The 12,435-nt window shown below is 56.4% G+C and overlaps 1 protein-coding gene across 2 annotated transcripts in view; it reads right to left on the reverse strand.

The window, feature by feature from the left end:
* Positions 1-12,435, reverse strand: part of CD109 (CD109 molecule) — a 39,161-nt gene that overhangs the window by 2,791 nt on the left and 23,935 nt on the right. For both annotated transcript variants that reach the window (XM_078604524.1, XM_078604526.1), the window contains 19 exons: positions 12,144-12,206; positions 11,207-11,383; positions 10,869-11,021; positions 10,133-10,258; positions 9,500-9,569; positions 8,883-9,027; positions 8,308-8,422; positions 7,911-8,024; positions 7,149-7,367; positions 6,372-6,513; positions 5,664-5,840; positions 5,217-5,298; positions 4,456-4,687; positions 3,564-3,738; positions 2,563-2,756; positions 2,196-2,351; positions 1,258-1,323; positions 818-951; positions 199-343 (listed from right to left, as the gene is read on the reverse strand). In XM_078604524.1, the coding sequence (XP_078460650.1) occupies positions 199-343; positions 818-951; positions 1,258-1,323; positions 2,196-2,351; positions 2,563-2,756; positions 3,564-3,738; positions 4,456-4,687; positions 5,217-5,298; positions 5,664-5,840; positions 6,372-6,513; positions 7,149-7,367; positions 7,911-8,024; positions 8,308-8,422; positions 8,883-9,027; positions 9,500-9,569; positions 10,133-10,258; positions 10,869-11,021; positions 11,207-11,383; positions 12,144-12,206 (2,685 nt within the window). The remainder of the gene's footprint in view (positions 1-198; positions 344-817; positions 952-1,257; positions 1,324-2,195; positions 2,352-2,562; positions 2,757-3,563; positions 3,739-4,455; positions 4,688-5,216; positions 5,299-5,663; positions 5,841-6,371; positions 6,514-7,148; positions 7,368-7,910; positions 8,025-8,307; positions 8,423-8,882; positions 9,028-9,499; positions 9,570-10,132; positions 10,259-10,868; positions 11,022-11,206; positions 11,384-12,143; positions 12,207-12,435) is intronic.

The raw sequence follows: 12,435 nt of genomic DNA on the forward strand, positions 1-12,435 counted from the left end.
CTCTGGACGCCTCTCCAAGATGAACCTGAACTGGGATATTTCTACAATTTTGCGTCAGATTTAAAAACACCTCTCGACTCTCGTGATTACAACTTTGAGAGAGCCGTGTGTTGCTGGCCACCTCACACTTGGGGGCTTCTGGGCCGTGCACAGCGAGAGGGTTTACACAACAGCGGAAGCGGGCGGCGTCCCCCTCACCGAGTCCAGGTAGAGGGTCACTTTGCCTCCATCCACCTCCACACGCTTCACCGCCTGGGGCTTGGGGAAGTCGGAGTCGGCCACGAACCCGCTCAGCATGTTCACCTGCAGCAGAGCCATGCCGCTGCTGCCTGCTCCAGTCCAGCTGCGGAGTTGGGGGGGGGGGGGGGGAGTCACGGCGAGGCGGTTGTCAGGAAGCTGGGACAGCTTCACGCAGGACGAGGTCGTGGGGTGTTTGCCCTATAACAGTTACGAGTGCATGGGTTTTGTTTTAGCCATGGGAGCAAACCAGAGAGCCTGGTGGAAACCCATGCAGCACAGGGGGAGAACTTACAAGCTTACAAACTCCGCACAGCAAGGCGCCCGAGTTGGGAATGGAACCCGGGCGCTTCTTGCTGCAGAACACAAACGTTCCCACTGCGCTGCCACCCTGCTGCTGTCAGGCCACCCAGGCACCCCAGGGGGAGAGTGCGAGTCGCTGTTGGGACGAAGGAGCTCGCTTGCGGAGCGACCGCTCTGCATTGCCCATCAGCCCGTGGGTCGGCGCTGCAAGCCAGGCGCGCAAACCCCGGCCCAGGGGGGATGCCCCCGCCACCTCGGCCTAACCGCCAGGCCTTACCGGACACACACGGTGACATCCACGTTGTTCAGGTCCAGGATGTGGGGGTCGATGGTCAGCTCGAAGGCGTCAGTCTGGTCGACCGAGCGTTTAGCACGACCGCCGGACATCTTGAGATTGTAAAACACGTTCAGCTGCGACACGACAGAGCAACGATGGTCAGAACTTCCCCCGCGCAGGGTTCTCGCACTCGCGCTGTGCGACTCTCCACACGCGTCATCCGGTTGTACCGGGGCTGAGGTTTTTTACGCGCCGTGCACGGACCACGTTTAATTAACTTCGTGAAGAAACTCCCGGCAAACAAAAAAAAAACTTGCAAGTATTTTCTGAAAACAGAGGTCAAAAGTATTCCCGTACGACAAATAGAAAAATAAGTTGTGGAGTGAAGACCATCATCGCAATAGTCAAGCGAGAGAAACGTCACGCGTTCACCACCGTACCTGCGCAACAGCAAAGCCGGCGCCCGTTGCAGAGAGGGCTACGTTGATCTCTGGCGAAACCGGGATCTGAAATAAAAAGCAGGATTTTAAAACCAAAGCAACGCGCGGAAAGATTCTGCATCCTACGAGAGTGCACAGAGATTCGCAGTTCCATACTGGCAAGCAGGCCGCCCTGGTCACTACTGCGTGTGCATTAACCGTCAAATACGCGCTGTGGGATTCCCAGTGAACGTCCAAAGAGTCGGCCATATTGTGCCGTGTCATCGTCCAAATAAAAAATAACAAAAATTAGGCCTCGCGTAAAGTGTGGAAGGCTAGCATGGCAGATTGCTGGTCAGACCCAGGTGCTATGAGTTAATGGACAAGGGATGTCAGATTCACCAGATGGGCTCCTCACTGTGGCACATGAAGCACATGTGTTGTGACTGAGTCACTAAGAGTAGGAGGCACTCTGTTTATAAACACGGCCTGACAGTAACACTTAGTAACTAAAGTTCCCAGTCAAGAGAGCTGGTAGACTGCCTGACTGGCGTGAGCTGCAGATCCCCTTCCCTGCCAGCAGCCAGCGCTATGCTGCTACGTGACCGATTCTATGTCACTACACATTCAAAGAAAATGACAGAGACCTCCCTGCACAGCCTTAACAGACTGTTGGGGCAAGTGCTGTTCACTAGTAGTACCTATGCTAGGCCGGCATGAGGGGCTGAGTGGGCCAGCACCACGTCCGGCCGCCTTTGTCTCCCTAGGGGCAATGTCTATTAAAATCGCACCAGATACTCATTTGAGACCAAATCGACCTCGGGGAGACCCATGACCGGATCAGTTAATCGTGACCGGTGCATTGGCCGCTAGTGAGAATTGAACTCGGGGGTAGCCGAGTTGGTAGTGTGGAGCGCCGACCGCTGCGGCACCGCTCCCCAGCCTCCGCACGCCTTCACCTCTGCTCGCTGCAGGACCAGGGCGTTGGCCGAGTTGACGGTGAACGACAGCGGCCCTGTGAGCAGTTTGGAGGTGGCCCGGACCTGCAGGTCGGAGCGACTCCCGGTCGTGCGGGCGGCAAACTCGGAGAGGGCTTGCAGGCCTACCACCGTGTCCTGGCGAGAACAAAACCAAAATCCACATCAACATTATTAACGTGAAAATGCCGTTCAAGAACAGCCCGGCACGCATCCGATATTAAGTCGCCCGTGGAAACGCAGCGTAGATGTCACGTAAATGTGTCGCATCGTATAGAGGTGTGCCTCTTTATTATCTGTGGGAGGAATGTACAATGAATAGTGGCATACACAGGTGTGCATCTCTTACCTGTGTGGAGGAGTATCCTCCCAGGTGGTTCCGCTGCTGACTCAGCCACTTCATGATGGGAATCCCTTCGGTGACATTGCCCTGGTGCAAGTAAGCGAGCAGCGCGTACGACGTCATCTCGATGTCGGCCGAGCGAGGCTGCCACATCTCCTCGAACTCGCTGGACATGGGAGCCGTCCAGAACTTGACCTCACCTGGGGTCACGCACGCGGCAAAGAACGGACATTGCCACAAGTCCGCGAGCCACAGTTTCACTCGCGCAAACGTAGAATGCACTCAGCACGTCCTGGCAATATCACAACCGCCCCGTCCCATGCTGGAAGTGACCACAACGTATGGGGTGGATGCATCTACGATGCCCAGGTGAATCTCGCTGACCCTCCGACTTTCTCCTTAACAGCCGATTGAATGTTGGGTAGCAATGGTTCCGTATTGTGTACAGCAGCGGTGTTCGGAGATGGATTTAGTGTCGTGTTGAGAATTAGTCAATAACTATTGACCATGTAAGATTAGTAAACCAATCACATTTACTGCATACATAATCAACGCTCGTCAACTCTATATATGAAAGTCTAAAAAGAGAAATCTGAAATTGGGAATAAAAATGTCCAAAACTCATCTCTATGCATTTACAAACGTGTTCCCATCTATGGTGGTAAAGTCACATTCATCAATAACACTGCCCAAAAAGAAAATGTATACAAGAGTGCGTTTTTATAAAATGTTTTGGGCAATGGGCTTTCTTCAAAGGACATAGACAGAGAAGTCGCGTTTCAAGTTGACTTGGGATCCCAGGCTGCCAGTAGGGGGCGATCATTGCAAAGTGGGAGTAAATTGACAGGGAAATGCAAGTAACAGTCGGAGACCCACGTGGCAGGAGCGACACGGCTACAGCGGCAAAACAAATCTGCGCGCTTCGTCAGCGCCGGCTCAAAGCGGTGAGCGCCGTCACAACTCGCGAGACAACGGTCCCCCGGGGTCGCGCCGGCGAGCGGCCGTGCCTGTGGTGGCGGCGCGGCTGTTGAGGGCCTGCAGCGCGGCGGGGGCGGCCATGCTGTTGGCGAGCGAGAGCGCGTAGGCGGTGAGCGCCAGCGTGTGGTTTGCCGCGATGCCGGCCCTCAGGCTCGTCTCCAGGAAGCGCACGCTGGCCGACACGTCGCTCTGCGGCTGCGAGGCCTGCGCTCGGCGGAAAGGGGACGGGCGAGAGGAGCGACGGCTTCGTTCTAAAGACGTCGAGGCGGAGTGCCCCCCCAGAGGGTCGCTCGACGACATCACGCGCTCACCACTGCGTGAAGGAGTGCGGGGAGTCATGTGTGTTTTTTTTTATTAAATCCCATCTCGCACACAATTAGTCGGTTGCGAGTGATGGGGTCAAGTGTGGATACACCACCAACACCTTCTAACAGAGCCACCCAGTGCGCAGGAGTCGGTGGCAATGCCCTCTCTAGAGGGGCGCGAGAGCTCCCTCTCGTAGCGGAGGCACTTCTGCCAACAGTTGTCCAGGCAAGGAATGGCAGAGTGGCATATATTTTGGTTTAACACGTCGGCTTTCGCGACCAATATCATCCACAAAACAGGTTTTTTGGATTAGACCGCATGAATAGCACACAAGTGTTGTCACCACATCTACCCCTCTATTTAAGGAACAAAACAGGAGGATTTCTCCACAAACCTGGCTGTAGCCTGATGAAGCTAGTTGTAATTACTGGTGAAACGTCGTACTCAGATTGTAAATGTTGTGGCTTTGCGGTACTAGTAACGAAATGGCACGTACTGTTTAGTTGAAAAAACCCGCCACTCTGCGCCGACTACAAGTGGCAACAACAACAACAACAACTCGGAGACACGGCGGCGCACAAAGCGGGGGACGCTGCGCTCTCCCGGCGCGCGTACCATGTGGGAGGGCTGCTCCAGCAGGGCCACGAGGGCGTAGGCCGTGAGGCTGAGCGGGCCCGACGAGCCGCCCTGCATGTCGACGTGGATGACGCGGCCCGGCTCGGCAAACACCCCCGTGCTGCTGTCGAGCTGGGACATCAGCCAGTCGTGCGTCTGGGCCACCACAACGGGGTCGATGAAGACGTGCGGCAGCGCCTGCAGGAAGCAGCGCAGCACGAACGCGGACAGCCTGCGCGCACCACACCGCACGCCGCCCAAACGTCAACACGACCGACGTGGCAGCTCGGCAAGAAAGAAGACGACGACGTTGCGGGTAAAGTCCTTGAACCGGAGGATGGAGCGGTGCCGGTGGGTCAAAGCAAAGCCAAAGCGTAGGAGCCCAAGGCAGCTCAAGGGGCTCCGAATTCATCAACAAACAAACAAAAAAGAGCACGAAACTAAAATCAGCTCAATTCAATTCCTCATGAACCTAAAATGCAAGTTAACTAAAAGGCAATCGACATCTTTAATGTTCATTCTAATCTCTAGCTCTAATCTCACATCTCTATTTTGTGGACATCTCACTGGGAGTGTATAAATACAAAAACAAGTTTTGCTGAAGTGCCACGGTTTTAAACGAGGGAAAAAAAAGAAGGAAAAAAATCCCCAATTCTTCCGGACCCTGGGTCCACAGTCTGAAAGCAGTGGCGGGAGCGGCCAAGTCAAACCGGGCCTCCTCACCGAGGGTCGGGGGACAAGGTGCGTCCGGAGGAACTCACCACGTGCTGCCGGAAGCGTCTTCGTTCCCAAAGGCACTGAAGGAGCCGTCCGACCTCTGGTAGGTCAGCTCCCGCTGGTAACCTGCAGGGAGAGACGCCCGTGTCACGCGGGCCGAGTTGGCGTGTCCAACACCGCGCACGGGAACACAAAGAAGAGTGGAGCCCAACGTCGCGACCGTGGCCACCGGTCTCAAACCGCGGGCACCGTGGCAGCAACGCCGCCGCCCGTTTCGATCATTCGACCCCGGCGTTTCAGACATTCTCGCACGAGGCCGCTCCTGAAGCCGTCTGCCAGCTCAAACCCCCCTCGACGTGAACAGACAAACGTCGCCGATTGACTCCCCCGCCACAAAGTGGTCGAGGACGTCGGCCCGCAACCACACCCACGCAAGGCCCGTCACGGCTCCATTCGGCAATCGAATGTCCGCGCGCGCGGCGATCGCGCACCGGTGTTCATGAAGGAGAGCGCCCTCTGCTTGATCTCCCCTCCGCCCTGGCCCGTGGCCGTCAGGTACTTGATGACGTAGATGTTGGGAGCGAAGTTGATCATGTTCTGTTCCCCGCAGCCGTACGGCATCTGCACCAGGCGCTCCAACCCCGAGATGGACGGACCCATGATGTCGCCTGCAATCGTGCGGCAACGAGAACGGTCACGGCCCGGTCGTGGCGTCTCTGGAGCGCTTAACAAGCGAAAAGACACTTGCGTCTCATCAAGCATTTAAAAAGAGCACCCCCAGGGGCAGCTGTCCTTGTGGGCACAATGCGAGTGGCCTGCAAACGGTAATAGCGTGCCAGCAGCGAGCGATAATTACCCCGTGTAATCCCAATTTGAACAATTTATCTTAATGCTGCGACAGCATTAGACACGATCTCTTTACTGGTGGATAAGAAGGCCTCCCACATCGCAAGTCGTCGCCATCCCACGATCTTGAGATGGACCTGGATTAGGCAAATCACGGCAGAAATTAATGCTGCCAACACAAATGAGAGCCACATTAGGTTACAGTTTTTTTTTTTATCACACTGCGATTATTGATCAGCGCGTATTTGGGTGGCATCAACGGCGAAGGCAGGGACGGTGTGCAGTGGCGGAGGCAGGGGCAGTGGAGGCAGGGGCGGTGAGCGATGGAGGCAGGGGCGGTGAGCGTGGCGCACCGATGACGGTGAGCGTAGCCCTCTGGCTGCCCTCGACCACGCCGCTCGGGAAAGTGAACGCCAGCGAGCCCTGGGTGACGGCGTCGCCGCCCGAGCGCTGCAGCAGCAGCGTCTTCGAGAACGAGCGCTCCACCCCTTCCGCCTGTGGCGCAGACGCACAAAGACAAAGCCCCCGTACAGCCTTAACAGACGTTTGGGGCAAGTGATGTTAAGCGAACAAATTTAAAAGTCCGGTACGGCACATGGGGACGTGGGTAACCGGCACCAAAACAGGCCACCTTTGTCTCCCCAGTGGCCATGTTTACACGCCAGGTACTCATTGGAGGCCAAATCGACCAAGGGGAGGCCCAGCATCGATACAGATAAAGCGACACTTTTGTTGGCGATGAGCGGGAATCAAACTCGGGTCGCACAATGCGCTAACCGCTGTGCCACGGCTCCCTGCCCACAAAGACAAAGACACCCCCCGTGTAGCCTAAACAGACTGTTGGGGCAAGTGCAGTTAGCAAGCACCTATGAAGGCCGGCACGGCACACGAGGGCGTGAGTGGCCAGCACCACGCCCGGCCGCTTTTGTCTCCCCAGTGGCGATGTTTACACACCGCACCAGGTACTCATAAGGCTGAGTCGACCTAGGGGAAGGCCCAGCACCGGTATTCGTCACCGTGGTGTTGGCCCTGAACGGGAATCGAACCCGGGTTCGTAGCGCGGCGCGCTAACCGCTACACCACCGCTCCCTGCCCACACACACTGAACACACCACCCCACCCCCGCGCACCTTGACGAGGAGCTGCTGCGTCACGGCATCGGCGGCGGTGGCGGCGCGAGCGTGCACGGTGATGGGCACGAGGCCGAGCAGCGCCGGCGACACGGGGAAGGAGACCGTGGCGGCGTCCTGGCTGCGCACGGTCACCAGCTGCTCGTTGGGGATGGCGCCCACCTCGTTGGTGTCCACGAGGACCACGTACGCATCGCTCGGGTCAAGGGTCACACGCACCTGGGGTCGGCGTGACACGCATTGTCAAAGTCAAAGTTGAAAAGTACATAATAATAGGGTTTCCCCCTTTTTTCTGGCAAAAAAACTGAAACCTTTTTACGAGGATTCATGTCTGCATTAACCACAATACTTGCAGTCAAAATGCAAACAAAAAACACACTGTGATAATATATGCATTGTCTTTGAAACTGATTGGTCCACACCAGGGACGGCTTCCTTTTGAGCCTCGACCCAATTGGTGCTCGGCCAAAAGGCGTCCTCTAGAAAAAAGGGGAAAACCCTATTATTATATTTTGGTACTGGCAAAGGAGGTCTAATGATGTTAACACGAACAAATATTATTTTAATTTAGCCCACAGCAGATACAAGTAGCGACGTCATGGTTTCTGTCTACCAGATTACCCACAGAATTCATTACAGTGGCACATTTAAACCATAATTATTAATTAACTTTATTATATAATTGTTATGAAGCAGCATCTACGTGGAATGGGGGTGAACACATGGGGAGGGAGGGAGGGAGGGAGGGTTGAAAGGCGGCACCTGCAGGTCCGTGTCCAGGTAGTTGAACACCAGGGCCTGCACGACGAATTGCTCCCCACGCACCACCGAGTACGGCAGGTTCAGCGACACGAAGAACGGCTGGAACGCGCGCAGCTGCAACGGGAACGCACGCAGAGAGTCACGCGCGGCGCCAACGGCACCACGGTCGCACCCCCCGAACGACTCGGGAGCGCGCCGGGCGCATCGGCGCGGGGACGCTCGCCAAGGCGGCGGGACGCTCGCGCGCACACGCCACGAGCACGCCGGAATCACGAGTCGCGCGAGACGCGCGAGACGCACGAGACGCACGAGACGCACGAGACGCACGAGACGCACGAGACGCACGAGACGCACGAGACGCACGAGACGCACGAGACGCACGAGACGCGCGCCTCACCTGGGCAGTGTCGGCCACACCGAGCCCCAAGCTGCTCGAGACCGAGAAGGCCGAGGCGACCCAAGAGGTGATGGAGTCGGGCACCGTGGCTGTGAACGTCTTTGACCGATTGTTGCTGTCAAAAGAGAGCGAGAGTCACACACGTTGCACACGCGTTGCACACGCGTTGCACACGCGTTGCACACGCACGTCGCCTGGATTGGAAGTCAAAGTGCCGAGCTGGCACCGATGAGATCCTCCGTTCAACCCCAGGCCTCAAGTCGCCAGCGATTAAATACAAGTTTTCCAAAACCAGGTCGGTTTTTGGTCTCAGCCCGATCTCAAAATTACTAAACAAAAACCCATCTCTTGATTTTCATTCTGCGCTCAATTCCATCTCTGAAAATTCAAGAGCGGTTTGATCGTGACGTGACGAATTTCACACTCGTATCCGAAGCACTTTCCCACCCGCCCTGCATATGGGGACCAGAGGTCACTAAAATAGAATCTGGGTTGTTCGGTGATAACCACTTCCACGGGCTGTTCTCACACGAATGGGGATTCACTGCCGAGGAGAAATCCAGGACTGGGCTCACCCCGTCTCGCCGTCGGCCCAGATCCACGTCTCAGGGAAGAGCGTCCGGACTCTCTCCGCCGCGGCGGCACCAGCGCCTGCGGCGGCACCAGCGGCCGCGGCGACAGGCACCATGTTCATTATGTCGCCACCCAGTGGGTGGAATTCTGCGAGGAGGGAGAGCAGAGGCAGCAGGCAGAGGCGCGGCGCTCGCGACAAAACACGTGGTGGGCACCGCCGGTCGTGTCAGACCGAGCAGAAGCGCAGTCGCCGTGGAGGTCCGCACGCCCCCGGGTGTAGGGTGCCCACTCCGCTTCGCAACGCCCGTCAGCAGGCATGCACGCTCAATGTACACGTACACACCACGCACACCGCACCCAGTCGGCACGCAAACACACGGTCAACACCACCGGCGCATACGTATACGTTAACAGTCGGCAACCGCTTGCACAAACGCGTATGCGACGCATGACGCATGCTACCCCGGCCACGAGGCTTGCATTTACTCCCCAGGGATGTCAGAGCAGAACGATCGGCAGCCCGTCGCCTGCGTCGGGCACGGCGGTAAGCGCGACGCCGAGGGGACGGCCGCGCGGCGTCAATCCGCCGTGGTTCGCGAGGCCCGAGCGCCACTCTCACCTTCTTTGTAATAGATGAAGATGTCGGAGTGGTGCACGTAGGCATCGGTCAGAACCACGAGGCCGGCTTCCTGTAAACAGCGAACACGCGGTCAGGGCCCCACGCACGTCGTGCAGCTGCAGCTTCAAACAGCCGCGAGGCCCAGCGGCAGAGCGAGCGACTCGCAATCGCAACGTTGCCAGGTCACGGCCTAGAAATGGACCACTCTCCCCTGCCATTGCAACGTTGAATTTCTACCACTGGCTCAAGGCTGTAAAATGGGAGATGAAAACCAATTAGTAAATTCTCATTTGATCAAGAAACCACCTTGACTCACTCCACAGGGGAGTACAATCAACCAGTAGGGGGAAATATTGCCGCACTGTTTACCTAAGTAATAAATTTGCGAATAATTTTACATATTTGGCACATTGGACCGCGGCGCTGGCACGCAATGGCCAACTCTTTTGCATCATCTCCCTCAGCGCGTAATTCGTGGCTACCGTCCCAGCAGTCTAAACCAGGGTGGCCGCCGGTAGCCCAACGGCAAGCCGCCCTTAGCGAGCGCCCGGCCGCACCGCACCCCTGCTGGCGCGGGATCCACGACCGAGGGCGGGAGGAGGAAGAGGAGCCGCGGGCGGGCGCTGGGCTTACGGTGAATGTGGACAGCGAGTCGGAGGGGTTGGGCAGCCAGAAGAGCGGCATGAAGCGGCCCCAGGGGGCGGCATCGAGCGGCCCCCCACGGCTGCTGCTTGCCATGGCCGACACGGCAGATGTCACCTGCACAGCGGCGAGAGATCAGACAGGCCGTGACGGCGGCAGCATTGCGGCAGCATTGCCAAGTCAGACCCTTGAGTTACTTGTCGGGGATGTTCGGTCAACTCCTATTGTCCGGGGTAAAACGGGGTTGGGGGTGTCGCTCAGATAAAACAAAAACACGAATAATCCACGAGTACCGCTAGATGAGGAGGTAGTGATATTTACAGCTTGCCAGGTTTTAGAATTTGGAAGATATAGAACGTGTTGTTATCTGGTTTAATTGATTCTTAAAGGAATCAGATTACTTGTCGACGCGTGTGTGGTCACATGGGAGCCGTACGCCAAGAGTGTATTTATTTCTCATCACAAACGCAGTTAACGAGCATTAGCATCAACCGGGAGAACCAAAAAACCGCAACTCAATCACAGCATCCACAAATAAAGCGTACAGGGTGAGCAAAGCATTTGGAAAACACACCGGAGCCAAACGCGTTCACAACCAGCTTTACCAGTGAATGATTCATGCATCAGTCCCCAGGCAAATGAGCGTCCTGCCACAATAGGGGCCGACTGTGACGGCGCATAGACAGAGCCACCGACAAAGCCACCGACGGAGCGCGCAGCGGCTCACCGAGTCAGCCGTGATGTCGTTCCCGGTCTTGAGGAGCAGAACGCTCTTGTCCACCACCAACACGCCGACGAAGGCCTGGGCATCGGACGTCGACACCTTCAGAGACACCGAGCTGGCTGGGGTCGATGTCTCCGCGGTCCAGTTGAGCACCACCTGACAGAAACGACGATCATCGTCATCGCTCAAATTGTTTTGGGTTAGACCGCACGTAGCAATCTGGCCAAATCGGTGCAGACCAGAGGTTCCCTGCCCCTATTGACGAGCGATTCATGGGCTGCACTGCAGGGCCACACAAATCCACACCTCAAGCTCCATCACCCTCCCCCCGCCCCGATCACCTTGTTCTCAAAAATCCCGTTGACGTTGAACGTGACGGAGGCGGGCACGACCTCGCCGTCGTCGCGTACGTAGTGCACCACCACGTGCGCGCTGGGCGCCCACGCGCTCGTCGGCACCAGCTGGAAGGTGTTAGAGTTCACCTTGCCCGTCGCCACTACATTCCCGCGGGAAACCACCTGGCGATAAAAAAACACAACCACACCGACCAAACATCAAACTCTCCGAGGAATTTCCAGGGCCGTGCCACGTGGCGTCGTTCGGCACGACATCCGACGTTTCGCTCAATGTGCCGGGACCTTCTTCAGAAACAGAATCTCAATTCTTGAACATTATTCAAACTCCCAACAACACAGAGACACAGCTGTAGAAATATGGCCATATATTTGAGTCTGAAATTGTGGTCTCAAGCATGGCTGCGTACTTGGAGGGATTAATGATTATCCAAACTCACCTCTGACCCCTGTTCAACCGGAAAACAAAAGCTTCAAACGTTACGATTGACTTTTGGCCCCTGTGGAGGCACCAGTAAATAAGCCTCAATGTCCTCGAAATTTCCTAGGTGCTGTTTTCTCGTGACATGTGATCCATTGGGGGCGGGCGTGAGATGCGATTTTCAAAAGGGCCGCCCCTCCCTACTGTGTGCACGTTATTACACGGAAGAGGTGCAGTTTCAATGCCATGCTCCCCGCCACCAAGACACTTGCTTGCGGGTTACAGAAGCCACGCTCGCGAGCACTCACAATATGCAGCAGGAGCCTGAATCACAGAGCCGAAATATAATTCTGCACCCGGCACAACCAAATCCAGAATACCTCTCGCAATGGCTGCTACGTGCCACCCACAAGCCGGACAACATTCCGGTTGAGTGAAGAAAGAGAATAAAATATTTGGACAAATGCATGACGCATCGCTGAAAGCGACGTCGGGGCTCCGTACCTGGTAAAAAAACTCCTCCACGTGCTCTGTGCTGGTCACAGAAAACTGCAGGGGCTCTCCAGCCTGGAACGAGATGCGCACACGCCCACGTTTACACCACGTGCGACCCCACGCATTCGGCAAGTTAGGAGAACACTTGCGCACATGCGCGGATCGCGCCACGCTCCGAGCAAGTATTTCAGCGGCAGTGTGGAAGCCGGCGAGGTAGCCGTTAGAGCAACACGCGTTTGCTCCAGGCGCTCCCCACTTTTACGACAAAGCGCATTCCTGTAAACCCCGTCATAAAATCGGA

This window comes from Lampetra planeri, chromosome 22 (assembly GCF_965212315.1).
Source record: "Lampetra planeri chromosome 22, kcLamPlan1.2.h2, whole genome shotgun sequence".
NCBI lineage: Eukaryota > Metazoa > Chordata > Hyperoartia > Petromyzontiformes > Petromyzontidae > Lampetra > Lampetra planeri.